The sequence below is a fragment of the Capsicum annuum genome, chromosome 7 (assembly GCF_002878395.1).
Source record: "Capsicum annuum cultivar UCD-10X-F1 chromosome 7, UCD10Xv1.1, whole genome shotgun sequence".
NCBI lineage: Eukaryota > Viridiplantae > Streptophyta > Magnoliopsida > Solanales > Solanaceae > Capsicum > Capsicum annuum.
Window position 1 is genome coordinate 36,066,740 of NC_061117.1, and position 18,813 is coordinate 36,085,552.

Below are 18,813 nucleotides of genomic sequence, written 5' to 3' on the forward strand. Positions count from 1 at the left end.
TCAAGATTTAGTGTCATTTTACTATAGTTGTTTTCAGTCCTGGGGTATTGAATACCCAATAAACATAGTTGTTTTTGTAGTCTAGTATCAGTATATTGCAGAATAGTCTTCAGAACATTCAATGAGCATTATCAGAACAGTGTTTTACTAGTCTGATGAACTCAGAACAGACTAGTATTTGAGTTTCTTTCAGTTGGGAGTAGGATTTAGCACTGAATGAGTGTAGGTATGGTCGATTCCATATCAAATAGAAAGAGTCATTAATAGGTGTCCGTATACTCCAGAACTATATAGCCACCATAAGGTATGAGAACTTACTCATCAAATCAGGCTTGACTGTCTCTCAGGGGTCACCCGCCAGTTCAGGCTTTGACACCCTTAGTCCTTTGGACATTATATCAGTTAAGTGGATCCACACAGCCATCGTTAGTACCCGTGGCACGATATTAGTATCTTTTTAACTAGTGTTACAGGTTGGACCCCGATTTGCTCAAATTGGGAAATTTCTGTTAGATGATACCTCCCACAGTCTCAGATATTATCTCAGTTATAGTCCCAGCTTAGTTGTTCAGTCTTAGTTTTGTTCAATGAAAGAATACAAATTTCAGTTATTTTAGTATTTTAGTTTATAGATTTTTCTCAGGTCATGTTATATGCTTGGTTAGGCATCCTCAGAATTTGCATATTTTTATGCATTTTTAGTATCTACAGATTCTATGCTCTTTATTTAGTACTCCATGCTTCACATTCATACCTAGTTATTTAATAGTTCTGCTCATGAAACCATGCATATTAGCCAACCTCATTTAGCATGCTAGTACATTTAAAGTACTGATCGCATACCTTTCTTTTGCATTATTATGTGTTATATCATAGGTACTTACACTCGGTTCCTGGCTCATGATTAGACTTATCAGATCCTTAGTAATAGCAGTGGTGAATCCTCATACTTTAAGGACAGGCTTACTTTATTTCATGTCTCAGTTAGCAGTTAGTTGGAGTTAGTTAAGGCCTATCCAATAAACTTATATTTAGTTAGTTATTTTTAGAGGCTTTTTAGACATTAGAGTTAGTGATTTAGTATTTAGAGATTACAGTTAGTTATCCAGTTTATCATTATTTTATCAAATTCAGTCAGTTGTTTCAATAGACTCATATTTCAATTTAAAATTTAGATATTAAAACCTTATGGCATGTCAGTATTCTTCTGCATTTATGATCATGTTATCAAGTGCTCACAGCAGGTACCATCTCATGGGTTAGGTTGTGGACCCTAGAGACTATATGCATTATGTGATGACTAAGGGGCGGTCCCGAGTCGTTACAAACTTTGTATCAGAGCCTAAGGTTTTAAAGTGTCATAGGAAGTCTGAAAGCCACGTCAAAAAGAGTCTTGTACATGGGTGTGTAGTGCGCCACACTTATTGATGAGAGGCTACAAGGTGTTTCGGAAAAACTTTCCCTTCTTTCAGTATTCATGTCATGCGAGTTAGCATGAGCTCAAGTTAAACTCATTGTCTAATACATTTCTTTCTTATGTTTATAGAACATGCCTCCCAAAAAGAACTTAAGAGGAATAGAAAACCAGCCAACCCTTTAGCCCATTCAGGTAGATACTCTGGATGGGCACGTCTCTCATGGAGAGTTAGGGGTTACATTTAGTACTCTAGCCAATGTTGTAGCAGCACAAAATGAATGGGCAGCAGCTGTTCCAACCAACACAATGGACAATATTGTACCGACTAGAATTTAGGATTTTTCCTGAATGAATACTCTTTCTTTCACGGGATCCAAGTCTAATGAGGATCCACAAGAATTCTTAGATATGGTGCAAATGGTAACGGATGCAATAGGGGTGTTATCTAGTCAGAGTGCAGAGTTGGCTACATATCAATTGCAGGATGTAGCCCATACTTAGTCAACGTATAGGAAAGTTCATAGGGGTGTAGATGCAGATCCAAGATAACAAAGTTTGTGGATGGCATATCTGATAGCGTGTTAAAGAAGTGTAGGACCGCAATTCTTATTAGTGAGATAGACTTTTCTAGGCTGATGGTGTACGCACAACAGATAGAGGAGATAAATATTAGGGGGGAGGAAATAAGAGAGCTTGGATGGGTACTTTTAATTTCACTCATCCAAAGTCTGAAGGTGGTAACCGTCCTCAGTTTCCTAAGAGGTTAACAAAACCCCAGCACCCTCTTCAGCCAGTGCCCCAGTACATAAATTTAGAAACAATAATAGGGATAGAACCCCAGGCTTTATGTCCCAGGTCAGTGTTAGCAGTGCACGTACAATCCTCTTTGTCAGAAATATGGTAGACACCATCAGGATGACCGTAGAATGGGAAGTTATGTGTGCTTCTGGTGTGGCAAGCCAGGCCATCGGATTCGGGACTGTCGGGTAGTTTCTCAGAAAGGTAGGGATGTGTGCCAACAGGTTCGCTCCCATCAATCATCAGTTCCATCCAGTCGCCCGACTTAGCAGGGTACCACTTCCAGGGCTACCATTGCTTAATGTCCCAAAAAATTATATATCTTCAGTCCCACCAAGATCAGGAAAAATTCTGCTAACGTAGTTACTGCTACATTGTAGGTCCTTCACTTACATGTTTATGCTTTACTAGAGCCTGAAGCTTCTCTTTCTTTTGAAACTCTATATATAGCCTTCAACTTCGAAATCAGTTCGAAAACTATAGCAGAGCCCTTTTTAGTGTCTACCCTATTAGGCATTTCTATTGTAGCTAGAGAGGTATACAGGAACTATCCAATCATAAGATCTTAAACTACCTCAGTTTATCTCTTGGAGTTACAGATGATTGATTTTAATGTCATTCTCGGAATGGATTTGCTCCACTCATGGTATGCCTCAATTGATTTTGGAAATAGAATAGTTCATTTTTAGTTCCCAAATAAACCAGTCCTTCAATGAAAGGGTAGTACCATATCTCTTAGGGGTCTGTTGATTTCGTACCTTAGAGTGAGAAAGATGATATTGAAGGGGTGTATTTACCTTGTTGTGTCAGTCAAAGACTCTAACTAAGAATCTCTAAATCTTGAGAAAATTCTAGTAGTAAATAAATTCTCAGATGTATTTCCTGAAGATCTGCTCGGTGTTCCTCCCGAAATGGAAATCTACTTCAGAATAGACCTTCTTTTAGATACTCAGCCTATATCTATTCCACCATACATAATAGCTCTAGCAAAACTCAAGGAGTTATAAGAACAATTATTAGATCTCCAAGATAAGGGATTCATCTAACCCAGTGTCTCCCCATGGGGCACACCTATCTTATTCGTGTGCAAGAAAGATGGTTCTCTCAGAATGTGCATTGACTACCATTAGTTTAACAAAGTCATAATCAATAATAAATATCCACATCCTAGAATCTATGACTTATTTGATAAACTTTAGGGTGCCAGCTATTTTTCAAAGATAGACTAGGGTCAAAGAATGTGGCATTCCAAAAATAGATTTCTGAACCCGATACTGTCACTTCGAATTTCTAGTCATGTCCTTTGGCCTTACCAATGCCCCAGCATCCTTCATGTACCTGATGAACCGAGTGTTCAAGTAGTACATGGACATGTACATCATAGTCTTCATTGATGACATTCTTGTTTACTTCCGTAGCAAAGCCGATCATGTTAACCACCACAGAGTAGTAATTCAGTCTCTTAGACCTTGTCTGTTGTTCACTAAATTTAGTAAGTGTAAATTCTGGCTAAGATCAGTAGCTTTCCTTGGCAATATCATTTTTTGTGATAGCATTAGAGTTGTCCCTCAAAAGACTAATGCGGTGAGAAACTTGCCTAGACCTATCTCTCCAACAGATATCAGGAGTTTCTTAGGTTTAGCTTGCAATTACCATTGGTTTGTTTAAGGTTTTTCCTCTATTGCATCCCCCATGTCTAGAATGACTCAAAAGAAAAAGTTTTAGTTGTCAAATTCATACAAGCAGAGTTTTCTGGAGTTGAAAACTCGACTCACCTTAGCCCCAGTCTTGATATCAAGGTAGGATTTGTGTTCCGGAAGTAGATGGGTTGCGGGAAAGGATTTTGGATGAAGGTCACACTTCTAGGTATGTTGTTCACCCTGACTCTACTAAAATATATCATAATCTCAAAGAGATTTACTGGTGGAATAACATAAAAAGAGATGTTGCTAAGTTTGTAGGTAAGTTCTTAAATTTTCAACAAGTTAAGGTGTAAAATTTAGAGAAGGTGGCACTTTCCAAGATGGAGTTTTACCTCTTTGGATATAAGAGTTGATCAACGTTCACTTCAGCACAGGACTTTCAAGATCCCATAACCAATATTACTCCATTTGGGTGATTGTAGATGGCATGACCAAGTCTTCCAATTTTCTTCTAGTATGGACAAATTATTCAGGGGATGATTATACTAAGTTGTACATTCAGAAAATATTTCATTTGCATGGGGTTCTAGTGTCTATCATAACTGATCGAGGTATGCAATTTTCTTCTCAGTTTCGGCGGTCTTTTCAGAGGGGTTTAGGAACCCAAGGAAATTTCAGTACTTATTTTTACCCTCAAATGGATGGGGAATAAGAGCACACCATTCATACCTTAGAAGATATGTTTAGGGTTGGCGTGATTGACTTTAAAGGTAGTTTGGCGGATAACTCCAGTGTCTACCACTCTAGCGTCTAGATGGCTCCTTTTGAGGCTATATATGGGAGACGGTGTAGGTCACCAATTGATTGGTACGAAGTGAGTGAGGCCCATTTGTGTATGCTCGATCTTAGTCACCAGGCGATGGAGAAAGTGAAAGTTCATAAAGAGTAACTTAAGACTACTCAAAGTCACCAAAAGTTTGACGCCGATACTAGAAAAAGGGAGTTAGAGTTTGAGGATAATGATTGGGTGTTTCTAACAGTCTACATTATGACGGGAGTCATGCGATTTGAAAAGAAAGGAAAACTTAATCCTCATTACATAGGCCCTTATTAAATTACGAGAAGGATTGGTGGGGATACTTATGAGCTTTATTTTCCCTCAAGTTTAGCATCTATTCATCATGTGTTTCATGTATCAATGCTGAAAAAATTTATTGGAGATCATTCGCTTGTGTTTCCTTTTAATGAAATCAGTGTGAAGAATTCCTTATTGTATGAAGAATAACACATAGCTATACTAGATCAGCTAGTTCAAAAGTTTAGAAGTAAGGATATAGCTTTGGTTAAAGTGTGGTGGAAGAATCATCAAGTTGAGGAAGCAACTTGGGAATGGTAGAATGACAAGCGTGCTAGATATCCAACTCTTTTTGTGATGATGAGATGAATACTATTGATCTTATATCACTCATTTTATTCCATGTAATGTTTGTAATCATGCTTAATGTGTCCTGAGTCATCATTCAGGAATGAATAATCCCAAGGGGGATAATGTAACACTCTATATTTTCAAGGTAGAAATTGAACCGTCATCCCTATGTGTCTAACTCTAATTCCATGATTTATATTTTTATTCATGTGTCTTGATCTTTCTCCTAGTGTTCTAAGTTATTATGAGGTGAAAAATGTTCAAGCAAATAACTTAGAGCAAAGTTGAGCTAAGAGTCTTTGATTCGTCAAAAGATTTGTATTTGATTCTACAAGGGTCAACTTTAAGCTTGTATAACTTTCTATAAATATAGAATTTTTCATCTCACTACCCAACAAATGATAGAGTTAGATTTCCAACGATACAAATTTTTTCTTAATCCGTTACCCGAGCAAAAAGTTATGGCATTTTTCATGAGAGGCAGTGAGTGTGGGCATCAAGCCCCCGCCACGGGGGTTATTCCCCAGGAATGGAAGGTGTGTCGCGAGGTGTATTCTCACGCTATTTTATTTTCTTAGGGGTCAATGGGCACTTTGGTCCTTTTTCCTCAGCATGAATCATAACACCCAAAAGGGCATTAGTTTCCCATCTTCTTGAACATAACTCAAGGAAAAACCCTCCCCTTATACCAAGAAACAAATCCAAGACGTTTTTTTGCCAAGAATCGAAGGATTCAAGCTTTCTTAACCCAAACATGGAGCTTAAGGTATGTAGTACTATCATAAATTCCATAGGCATAAATTTATCGCTTAAACATACTTTTAAGGTATATTATTTTGTAGATGAGATGGGATTTGAAATGGGGGTAGAACATGCATCGTGAATCCTTTTTATAATGAAATTTTGTATAAATTATGAGGTTGTTTCCCAAAACTTGAATTGTTTTCAAGTGTATGAATATTATGAGTTTATATAAGTTCTATCAGAGCATGATTTTAACAAAATTCCCTTTCTTTTTATAAAATCCAAACTTTTAAGGCGTTGTGGGTTGTTCAAAAGAAGGCATTACAAGTTTGACAGTAAATTCTTTACTACCAATATGGGTTGACATTGTTTATAGTATGATGATAGGGTATTTTATTGTTTACAATTGATTATCCTATTAATTGAAATGATTACACGTGTTTTATGAAAAGACTGGCTGCCACATGAAAAATTATTAAAAAGGGGTATTTTGCATATGTAATAATGTGTTTTGAAATAAGAACTCTATGGTGTGATATTTGAATCTTTTGGGTGGCCATCTGTATGATTTTTGAATGAAAGGGGGCTATGATTATGACATGACATGATATGACTTGCAAGTCTAGGTATGACGATACCTATAATAAGATGCCCTTAACATGAAAGAAACAAATGCTTTAAAAACATGAATCATGGTTTTAAAGGACTAAAATTTGGCATATAGAGAGCTAGTTGGTTACCTAAAGAAGGCTTGAGTTTAGATAACTCCTAGCCTGAAACTATGTTTTGCCGATATGGTTTTTATCTACTATTAGAAAAATGGGATAAGATGGTATGACGGCAAGTTGGGGATACATTTTCATAATACTCCAATCCTTGTGGAAAACAAAGATTGGGGGCTTGGCCACCGAATCTAGGGCAGACCCATATAGCCCGTGGGTATTCATGTTTTGTAGGGTGCGCCATTTAGATCAGAAGTAAGAGAAGAATGGTTATAGCTCATCAAATTATACATATGTATTTTCAATTTTCTTATGTTGACTTGCTTAATGAAATACTCCCAATTATGTTACAGAAATTATATTATATTGTTGGATTGTTCTGCATACCAGTACATTCGAGTATTGACCACCTTTATTTTAGGTTCTGAGGTCCAGTCCCATGGTCTTGCATAGTAGTAATTACTTCTAGACTTTCAGAGATTGGTGAGCCTCTCTTACATCAGAAAATATTTATTCCAAATGTTACTTACTTTTTATGGTCTTTATGGTCCAGTCGAGGGCCTTGTCCCGGCCTAAGCAAATTCTTGTTTTTAGTTTAGTAGAGTATTCGTAGACTGGTTTCAGAAATGGATTTGGGTTTTCTTATAGCTCATGTTCAGAATTTTTAAGTTTGAATAATGGGACTTCCTATGATTTGTTTATTTTCCACACTTTGAATTTTATTTTATATGCTTATCATTACATTCTAAGAGGTCTGTCAGGCCTTGATTGTTCAGAATGCCCATCCCGTCTAGGGCCTCAGTTCGGGTGGTGAAAACTACCCCCTCAGTATCACTAGCATGCATGACCGTGAATATCTCCTCTATCTGATATATGAACCCTTGATGGTCCTCCTCAACATTGGTACAAGTAAAGGTGGATGGGTTCAACCTCATGAACTTGTCAAACCAAGTGATTTTAGAAAAACCATGTACAAACTCATATCTCCCGACCGATGGGACCGAGATAAGTTGGGAAATCATGTGGATAAATTGGTAGAACTCAGCATTTGAGACCTCTCTCTATGGGGACTGAGTATAATTAACACCAAATAGAGGTGCCCGGGGAGGGATTGTTTGGATTGGAGGAACCCCTAGTGTAGTAGTGAAGGGCTCTATATTAGGTCTACATCACATGAGTAGGAAAGATTTATTTAGTGTTGTCCCATTAGTGGTGGATCCCCTGGCTAAGGTGTTCTTCTCATTGGATCTATAAGGAGGCATAATCTGAAACATAGAAAGTTAGGGGCAAGGAAACACTCAGACTCTATAGCACGAACTAGAACATAAAGAAAGGAGAAAAATTCTTAAATATCTCATAGCTTTCTCCCTATAAGTGTAGCGCTTCACACACCCATAAAAAGGACTCTACTCAACAAAATTTCGTATAAACCCTGGGACCCAAAATCGTGCTCTGATACCAAGCTTGTCACGACCTGTGTTGAGGCCCTAGCCACGAGGGCAGTCCCGAACCACAAATTCCCCGGAGATCACATTACATATTATCTTGAACATAATTCATATGAGATGAATGTGCGGAGGATAACATATAAATCACGATAATGATTTTAGTTTAATAAAACATTATACGTCATAACATCAATTAAAAAGAAGAAAACCAACATATAAACATTGATCCATAGACAAAAGAATCAAACATAATCTAGGCAATCTACGAAGCCTCTACTGAATTTAACATAATAATCTAACTAAATTGGGACAAGGCCCCCGTTTGGACAATAAAAGTAAAAAAAAATATATGGGTAAGATGCCTTCTGAAGTAAGAGAGGGTCACCAACTCTAGATGTCAGGGGCTAGTCTACTACTGAACCAAACCATGAAACTATGCCTCAGAACCTGTATTATGGGAGTTCAATACTTTGAGAGTTTTGGTATGCAAAACAATTCAAAAATAACAAATAATTCATGTAAAGTAAGTGATAGAATCGAGTAATCAATTGATCATCATATATATAAAATCACATTGGCATGTTTGAATTGCTTCAAATCATTCATGGAAATCAGAAATTCATGTCTCTCTATTTTTTCTTCATTCTAGGCTAGATGTTATACCCTACGATTCTGAAAAGTATCCCATAGGCTATATGGTATCTGCCCTTGACTCGGTGGATAAGCCCCCATCCCATGTTTCTCGCAAGGGCTGGAGTTTCTGATTATGATACGACAAAGGGAACAAGGACATTGTATAGTCCTTATTTAGGACATAATAACCCCACATTGGCGAAACACAATTTTTGAAAATAATTTATCTGTACTCGTGCCTTCTTTAGGTAACCATATTTCCCTTTTAGAGCCTATTTTTATTCTTTTAAAACATTCATCTTATTGAAATCATGATCGAAAATATGAAAAGTCTGTACTCTAGTCTTGTCTTAGTCTATTATCACATTTATCTGATCTGATATAGTGGTAGAAAGACTTGCAATTCGTATAAGCCATTTTATATCATATCACATCATGCCATAGTCTTTTCATTTAAAAGCAAATAAATGGCCACACAAAAGATTTAAACATCACATGAGAGTTCATGTTTCAAATAGCAGATGAAATTTATGAAAAGACTCTCTTTTCAATAGTTTAACATATGGTGGTCAATTCTTTCACAAAACACATGTTGTTTCTTAACTAAAACACAAGAGCATTTATGAAATAGTAAAACACTTTAATTTCAGCTTTTAACTGTTTATATAAACAACCCCCAACATGTTAAGACTATGGATTTCATAATAATAAGGGAAATTTCATAAATAATGCTCTCATATCAATTCATTGGATTCAGACATATATACAAATGAAGATAATTCAAGTTCACGAAAACCCCTAAAATAAATGCATACTATCATAAAATGTGTCTATAATGCATGCTCACCAAACAACTTCCAGAAGCCACTATGTATACATCCTTAACGATTATTAAAATATTAAATTTATGCCCATGAAAGATACGATAGTCCCAGATACCTTGAACACAATGAGAACGGTGAGGAATTTGACCCCTTGGATATTAAAATTCTCAAGCCCTAGGTATTTTTTTCTTTTGCTGTAGGAATGCTCTTTAGGGATTGCAGAGGTGAAATAACATTTAAGGAATGATTTAAGTCTTGGGGGATGGGTTTAAATGGGATAAAGACAAAAAATCTCCACTTGGAATTTAAATAAAGCTGTAGGAAAACAAAACCTTCATGGCGTGGAGCTTATCGCAGAGACTATCCTTCTTGCCATGGATCTTAACTCGGAGGCTATCCTTCGTGTCACAGACCCTATCATGGAAATTATCCTCCATCAAATGGGGATATTACGGAGGCTTACTGCCTTCAAGGTTCGAAATAACATCAAACCCCATAAAAAAAATTAAAACTCTTCTGGGGCACCCCTTTAACATCCCCAAGTACAATTTAAATCATAAATCGATGTTTCGAGCGTAGGAAGGCAAAAAATAAATTACATGAAATTTTGAGGGTGTTACAAAAATATCAAGGCTAGGGGCCCAAACTAATTAAGCTGATAACTCAAAATTGACTTTTCAAATCTAATGGAACTGTTAGAATCAACATTTGATGCTCGTATAACGAAATGTTAACCGAAGTCAAACTAGTCACATAAAGGCTGTCCAAAATCACAAACTCATTTGAATAACTCTCAAACACATCGAGGATCGTGCAAACTATTCCTGAAACTCATATATAATATAAAGAAATAACGAGAGATGGTAAAATGTTCAAAACATAGAAAATTATAAAAATCACAAGGTTTATTAGAATAAACGACAAAAGGGAGGTTTTGAGTGTAAAACGATACCTTTATTTGCAATTGTTGTAAGAAACCAGGACACAACATAGATAAATGCTATAAAATCCATAGGTTTTCTTTTGATTTTAAATTTACAAAACCAAGGAAATTCCAGGGTAATCCTTAATGGAATAATGTTATTGAGACAAGTGAGGAACTGATGGAGAACATTGGTAAAAACAAAATCCCTTCAGTGAAAAGAATGTGGCACAGATGTTGCAACTCCTCCGACAACTAAAAGATGCTCAGTAGAACCCAAATTGTACTGATGCTTTTGCCAATATGTGTTGTGCAAGGATAATGATAATGATATGTACTCAAGGTTTTTTTTTCCACGTATTTATGAAAATATTCATTCCTATGTCGGAGTGGCCACTTCAACATTGTTTCATGGACTTTATTCCAACCTTAAGTCACCTTCATCATCATTATAATGATTATCAATTGTTGTTCAAAGTTTCAACTTAGTTGTGCTTGTGTAGAAGTACTACTTTTGTAGGTTGACAAAATAAAACTAGACCACAAATCTAGGTAATTGCATCAAATAATTTACACAATTCTCTTTTTGGTTCTCTTTTAGCTGAGGCATAAATGTAGCATTTCTGAATCAACACATATCATACTTTTTCTTCGTTCATTCTTAATTGGAATATCAAACGTTGACAATGGATCAACCAGGCTTTCAATGTAGTATGATATTCCTGTCATTTAAATCGACTCGAGAATGAGACTTCAAATAAAGATTGCAAAAAAGTTTACTAAATTTTACTGCACTCTTTGATGGTAATGTACGTAATCATTCAAAGGGTAAAATATGTTCTATTTGATCTAGTATAGATTCAAAAATATTACTGTCCTTATATCTAGTGAATGTTATTTTCCAACATGATGGGAGTTATTTTATCCTAATGTGGCCTAAGGACAATTCAACTTTAACAAATAATGCACTCAGCGAATATAATATGAAAAGAATTAATACAATTACTTTTGTTGAAAAAATCATGATTTGGATGGCTACTAGAGAAATGCATCTTACTATTACAGAATATAAATCCCATGAATGGAGAAAAACATAATTAGTTCTTTATTTTGCGAGTGAATTCATGGTCATTCCAAGTTTTCCAACTAGATTTAGAAATTCCAAGAGAAGTAGTAGCATTGAGTATAAATAAACTAGACTATTGTCTTACGCAAATCAATTGGATTAACTTCCAGAGATACTAATACAAACCAAAATAGTCTTCATTGTTTTCTTAGCCAACAGCAGTACTTCTAGTCTTCAAAATTTGTCAATACTTAATAGCACTAAGGCTTTAAAAATAAAAATGCTATGTTAAATAGCAGGAAACTATTTCTTAATTTTCTTGTTGGGATGGGCACTTGCTTCTTCATGGAAAATGTTTACTTTTAAGTAAAGGCTGGATTTTTCTCTCACAAATTCACATACCCACTTGTCATTTTTCTGCACAAGGTTCCACCTACAAAAACTGCGCCATCCGCCTACTAACCATATTCTACCGTCCTTCCATTTAACGACTCTCGTCTCAAATTCTCTGCCAGCAGAGTCGCGAATGGACATGGTTGAAGGAAATTCATGTTTGTAGTCTCTCACCACATCCATTGGAACATACTGCGATTAGGAATAAAGACTTTGTTATATGATTGTGATATAAGATTAAACTATTTGTAATATCATTCAACAAAATAGTTTTAGGTTCTTAATTACCAGTTGATTTCTCCTCTTCGATTGTACTTTCGCTACAAAGTAAGGATTTTTTGGTTGAATTGCGCACCCACTTTTGAATACATTAGCACCAAATGTGTCATGGAGATCATTCACCTTGTGATCAGTGGATCTTTTCCAACTAGCTGAATAAAAAAAGTTAATTGATCAAGATGACAAACAAAAATCTCATGAAAACTCAGAGATACTCTATCCATTTTATTTTAAATGGTGTTATTTTATTTAACATGGAATTCGAGAAATAAACAATACTTTTGACACATATCAACAGAGCTAGAAAATGAGATTTAACTTCACTACTCACAACTTTTCAAAAAAATTACAAAAACTGCCCATAGCAGGCTCATTTTGTCGCCGAACCAAACAACTGAACCTTTTTAAAACCCTTTAGAACTTGTATTGCTAAAAGTTTCATGACTTTTATATGAATTCAAGATCATATACAACTATACAAAGATGTCATTTTTTCTGTAACAAACAAAAAAGAAAGGAATTGAAATACATATAAAAATGAAATGGAAGAGTAGATATAAAATTCTTAAATTTGTGTCTACCTTTTAAACGTGACTCCTTGTTATTAAATGTGCCAGACCTCTCGTTCACTTCCTCCTCCTCAGTCTCTTCTCCCTCCTCCTCCTGATCATCATCATAATCAAGATATCCTTCCTCTTCCACATGCTTGCGTTTGGAATGTGTCACCTTTTTAGTCTCTTCTTTATCTTCCTCCTCTTCTTCCTCAAATTCATCCTCCTCTTCATAAACTTCTTCCTCTTGCACGTCCTTCCATTTTGAACATCGCATCTTTTTGGTCTGATCGTATTCCTTATCCCCATCCTTCAAGGAATCCTTATCACTACGATTAGAATAAGAACTACTGTTGCTATATCTAGCCCAATTCTTTCCTTTTGGCTCTACGCACTTTTGATGTTCAATATTCATTTCTTCTGATTCCTCCAACACACCCAATTTTAAACATCCATCCTCTTTCTTTTCATACCCATTAGATCCAAGTATCTTGATATTAAATATTTTATTTCCATCATAGTCAAAAATTAGAAAGTCACCATGCTTTAACTTGTTGTCCTTGACGAATTTCGGCCATCCATACTGAAAATAAATTTCTCTTCCTATTTTTGCCACTCGCATAGACCATATATGGCCAAGTCGATCCCTTAGGGAGACCCTCTTAGGTAACTTTCCATTCTTGTAATCCCTAAAACCTGGAGGAATTTTCTGAAAAATAGTTTCACTTTAGGATAAATAATGTACAACAACATCAATCTTTTTTAATTAGATTGACCAATAATAAAATCACCCAATATAAGGCGGAAATAAATTTTTGGAGGTTAAAATTCAAGAATGTAACTCTTTCAGAAATTATAAAATAAAGATGAGGCATTCTCATAGTTTTACTCCAATGTTACTTCCTTTAACACTCGCGATATAAATAATTTGAAAGTGATATATGCAATTTAGGACATCTACTGACTGTATTGTACATAAAAATCATATAACTTAGGAGATTTAACATATATAAAATACTTATATAAAATTTACTTGCATCAGACAAGGAATATTTCCCATTTATTACTTTCCCTCTCCGTACTCATAACCCACATCTTCAAAAAGTCTAACTTTAAAAGGTTTCAATGAAAAGAGTCAGCAAGAATCGTAGATCATGACACAAGAAAAGGCATACCAGAAAAAAAATTTAAAAAACCATGAGGCTCTAAGTTCATTTTGTATCAAATGTTTGCTGATACAAATCTACCAAGGCCTTTCCCTTCCCCCTTCCCCCCCCCCCCCCCCCATCATATATATTTATATATATCTACCTCATCTCTAAAAAAAAATGGTTCAAGAAAAGGGTTACGAGAGAGCATAGACCATAAGGGAGAGGGGATATACACTTACCAACTGTTTTGCACTGGTTTCTGTGGAATAAACCTTAAAAAATCCCTTCTCCATGTTCGATTTTGGTGTCTAATTTTAAGAGATGGAAGATTTGATGGCGGCACAACCTAGTAACCCTAAATGTTTCTTCAATGTTGATGGAGAAATCATATATAAAAGAGAAGAAGATTACAAGAATCTAAAGATTCTCATAATTATAGCATTTTTTTCATCTTGTAATTTACTTCATTTACCCATTTTTATTTGTCCGGTATTAACTTAGAACATCCTTTCAGGAGCAATGAATAGAATGATTATTTTTCTATACCACCCTTTTGACTATAATAAATTCTATTTATTGGAAAATAATTATAGTTAAGAAGAAGGATAAATAGAAAGTTAGTGACTAGCTGCTGCTTTATTTTTTATCTGGAAGAATAAAAGTGGAAGGAGGCAGTAGTAAATGTATTTTATTTTTTCACTCTCATGTAGTAAATGCCAAAATACTAACCATGGAGAAATGTGACGATTTATGGTGAGTGAGTTGTGCTTGACTTCATTTGGAATTGAAAAATTATACCTAATATAGTTACTTAAAAAAGAAAGAGTAATGGTACCATTAGAGTGACATTCAAAAATTAGGGTTACGATAAAAATTGTCGCGGTCCAGCCTTGACAAATAAGCTAATCGTCAAACAGTACAGAAAAATCAAATAACAATGAAAAAAGTATGATAAGACTTCTAGAACGATGTCCGGCCAATCATTAAAATATGTATAACAAAAACAGAAATTTGAAGAAGTAATTTAAAACCACCCAAAATTTGGTGTCATATTAAATGAGCTTCAAAATACAAATCCAAAAACTGAAAAGTGGAAAATCTGTCTCTAATCCAAATAAGTACATCAGTAAAATAGAATGACATCTGAAATGCTCCTTGAACTCTAGAATGGTCCAGTACCTTGAATAGCACCAATCAATAACACGATATCAACCTTTGCATGTCATGCTTGTGCTAGAATCTATATCAAAAGCGAATAGTAGGGTGAGTATGATACGCTTGTACTAAGTAAATATCATAGGTTGATTAAGCAAAATAGAAAATAAGATATGTAAAATAACACTAAGGTGCCTTCCTGAGTAGCCTAAACTAATTTGGAAACAAGCCCTTAAAATTGACATCTAATTTGTTGCTAACTAATATGTAACATCTAACCCCTTTACAAACTTTTGAATCCTCTCAAACTCGAACGAGACGCTAGCGGCTTAATATCCATAAAAAGTGTGAAAACGAGCTCATACTTAGCAATAGTTATATAGCCCTACTCCATGTGATCAAACTCATCATGCATCTAAGCTGTCAAGCTATATAAAACAAATCTCTCCATGAATTCCTCAAAAAACCAAGTTCTAGTTATAGCAGACGAACCCAAAGGTGTACAACTAGAAAACAACCTCCACCAATCCGAAGTTAAATCCATTAACTGATAGGTAGTATAAATAACTCCATGAGTCTTAAGGGATCTAAGATTATGTATCTTTTCCTTGAAATCCTAAAAAAATCATGGGCATCCTCGCCAATAGCCCCATTAAACTTGAGTCTCTCAAATGTTTCTGATCATTAGAAGATATAATTATACCTAAAGAAAGCATAGGAATAATAATACTAAGAAATAATAAATCCACACATGAGGTCTCATGATGGTTGCACCCAGAAGTAGGATTAGCATAAGCAAATTGGAACTAACGGTGGAACATCAGTCAAAATCTGAGTGATACCATATACACTGAATGAAAAACCGTCCAAAAAACTCAAGATATGAACAAAAAAACCCTAAAGCACAAGGGTATCAAATAAACTATGTGAAACCTGAGTTGGCCTGGCACATCCTATCTAGTAATCAGGTTTAGCATACTCAACCTCCAACTCGAGAGAGATCTCCCCAGAATATCCTCTGGCTGGGATAGCTACTTATGCCCGACCTCTACCTTTGGATGTCCACGACCCCTGCCTCTTCCTCTAGTCAATAATCTATCCTCAGGTAATGGCTCAGCATCCCTAACCTCTCGAGATCTAGTGCTCACCATCTAGACAGAAAAAAATAGCACTTAACTTAGAACATTGGATAAAAACAACCTGCATAACTAGGAATTAAAATATAGAATTTTTTTTAAAAGACATCTTATAGCTTCTTGAAGATAGATACAAACATCTACGTACCATTCCATGGAAATGAACTAGATATCCTACTCTTACACTTATGAGATCAATGAACCTGCCTGCTTTGATACCAATTTGTAACAATCAAAAAATCATGTCATGATGATACATTTCGTGGTTCGGCCTTAACAAGTAAATTAGTACCCAACATTACAGAAAAATCCAAATAGAATAAAAATAGTAAGATGAGACTTCTAGAACAAAGTCAGGACAAACATGATATAAATATAATACAAAAAAGAATCTGATCAAATAATATAAACCATCCAAAATCTAGTATCATATTGCAATAACATTTAGCATATATCTGAAAATTTAAGAGTCCAAAATCTGTCTTTGATTCAAATAAAGACATAAGTAAAATAAAATAATATCTGAATCCACCATGCACAATAGGACGATCCAGTAAGATCTCAACCTCAAAAAGTAATACTCGTGCTAGGATTCACACTAAGAAAATATAGTAGGGGTGAGTATGGTCCACTTATACTAAGTAGGTGACTTAGGTTGGCTGAGAAAAGTAAAAAATGACATAAGTAAAATACACTATGAGCACGTTACCTACAAACAGAAAAGCCCAAAACAGTAACTCACACCATTTACACTAACAGTTCTAATATATATAAACAAAAATGAAAAATAGCACAAATATATGAGAATAAAATATCAAAACTAAACACAAATTAATAAAACTTAAGAAAGCATAAAATATGCATATGCAAATATAATATGGATGGTATGAATGACGGAATTCATCACATGACTTTCTGTATACACCCACCGAGTTCGTAGCTTTAAGGTACGAACGATAGGGAGTTTACAACCCATATACAGTATGTCAATATCAATCTCAACACACATCTCTAGCTCATGTTCACGGAGCGGGTGCTTATGAAAGTGTCTCTAATTTTCTTTCAAAATTGATTTTCCACAATGGTATTCGTATATCATGAATGTATAAGTATGAAATGATGTTGTAATACTCACAATCAACTAAATATGATGATATCCAATCCACCCCCTCCCCCTCCCCCTCCCCCCATATATATATATGTGTGTGTGTATGTGTGTGTGAGAGAGAAAGAGAGCCCTCAAAAATCAACTCAATATATCCACAATTCATGATTATCAATATAAATTAGACAACATTAGAATAAATATATATGCAAGATATTAGTAATATGTTATCAACTTCTAATTCAAGTATTTCTATCATGATAACAACAATCATCAAACAAGGTATATATTAGAAATATGAGCCATGCGCGGGAATTATTCAAAATGAAGGCATTTAAATTAACAAATAATGACTGATTTCAAATAACGCCCTCCACATAGGCAAAACACAATATCACATCTTATAAGTCAACAACAATATCAAATATCATATAGATGAGATGATGAGCACCTATATGACTAAATATGTATCGTAAAGAGCTAACATGGATGATGACTTTTTTTTTATATTTTTCTATGTTTGCCTTTTGGATTTGCAATCTCAAGAGTGGATTAGTGATTCTATCAGACTTGTTTGGTGTTGATATTGATGATGTACACCTTATCAGTGGGAAATGAATCACTTGAGCTAAGTTGATGAATTTTGGCTTGTAGCCGATGTTATTGAGTTGAAAATAACATCTGAATGAGTTGTACATCGAACAAGAAAGTGTTTCAAGTTTATTTTACTCATTCTTACATCCATTGCCCGATTGAAAATAGTTCCAGGTATTCCAATGCAAAATGATTCTAGAAGGTCTCATTATCCCCATGACCAATAAGAAATTATTTTAGGCGAGTTTATAGACATCGTTTGTCTCCTATGGGTCTTAACTAGAAAGAATATTGGTATATTTATAAATTATCGACTAACTTGTGAAAAAACACACATTTTTAAATGAAAAAATATTTTCAACAAGAAATATTTTTCTGAAATGACATATTATTTTAGAAACGGCATAATATTTTGAAAAAGATTCATTATATTTAAATGACAAATTATTTCTTAAAAGATACTATTATTTCTGAAATGATACATCATTTTGTAAAGCAATATGGTGTTTAAGGAGATTATGCCCATAAATGTTTTCTCTTTTGCTAAATACTATTATTTTTTTGTATAAAATTCCAACATCAAATGTCCATGGGAGTATGTTCTAAAAATAAGAAATCCAAACAGTAAAATAAGACCAAGATGGCTTTCTGATACACCCTCTTGTGGGATGCAGTAGATCTGATTTTTTTATTAGATTTTCATGAAGAAGGCAATTCCTTATATGTTAACTCTTCCTTCCTTAAAGTTTACTCCCCAATACTTTTACTTTATTTATTGTTCTTCATTTTCACAGTTTACTAAAAGA

General features: G+C 34.8%; 2 protein-coding genes across 2 annotated transcripts; both read right to left on the minus strand.

The window, feature by feature from the left end:
* Positions 1–11,892: 11,892 nt before the first annotated feature.
* Positions 11,893–12,689, minus strand: LOC124885709 (B3 domain-containing protein At5g60140-like). Its single transcript, XM_047393958.1, has 3 exons — positions 12,647–12,689; positions 12,325–12,467; positions 11,893–12,228 (listed from the first exon to the last, which is right to left on the minus strand). Exons 1-3 carry the CDS (start codon positions 12,687–12,689, stop codon positions 11,947–11,949), a joined length of 468 nt encoding a protein of 155 aa, XP_047249914.1. The 3' UTR covers positions 11,893–11,946.
* An 89-nt stretch (positions 12,690–12,778) lies between these two features.
* On the minus strand, positions 12,779–14,500 carry LOC107876424 (B3 domain-containing protein At4g34400-like). Its single transcript, XM_047393959.1, has 3 exons — positions 14,257–14,500; positions 12,897–13,575; positions 12,779–12,810 (listed from the first exon to the last, which is right to left on the minus strand). The coding sequence occupies exons 1-3, from the start codon at positions 14,308–14,310 to the stop codon at positions 12,779–12,781; spliced, it is 765 nt and encodes a 254-aa protein (XP_047249915.1). The 5' UTR covers positions 14,311–14,500.
* Positions 14,501–18,813: the final 4,313 nt, after the last annotated feature.

Excerpts from the sequence above, each read along its gene's own strand:
- LOC124885709 (XM_047393958.1), bottom strand. The coding sequence starts at position 12,689 with ATGAGCCTGCTATGGGCAGTTTTTGTAATTTTTTTGAAAAGTT. Across the intron at positions 12,468-12,646 it reads TGTAATTTTTTTGAAAAGTT|CTAGTTGGAAAAGATCCACT; the intron begins GTGAGTAGTGAA and ends TTTTTTATTCAG. Across the intron at positions 12,229-12,324 it reads CGAAGAGGAGAAATCAACTG|TATGTTCCAATGGATGTGGT; the intron begins GTAATTAAGAAC and ends TCCTAATCGCAG.
- LOC107876424 (XM_047393959.1), bottom strand. The coding sequence starts at position 14,310 with ATGGAGAAGGGATTTTTTAAGGTTTATTCCACAGAAACCAGTGCAAAA. Across the intron at positions 13,576-14,256 it reads AAACCAGTGCAAAACAGTTG|AAAATTCCTCCAGGTTTTAG; the intron begins GTAAGTGTATAT and ends ACTATTTTTCAG. Across the intron at positions 12,811-12,896 it reads CAAGGAGTCACGTTTAAAAG|AAAAAATGACATCTTTGTAT; the intron begins GTAGACACAAAT and ends TGTTTGTTACAG.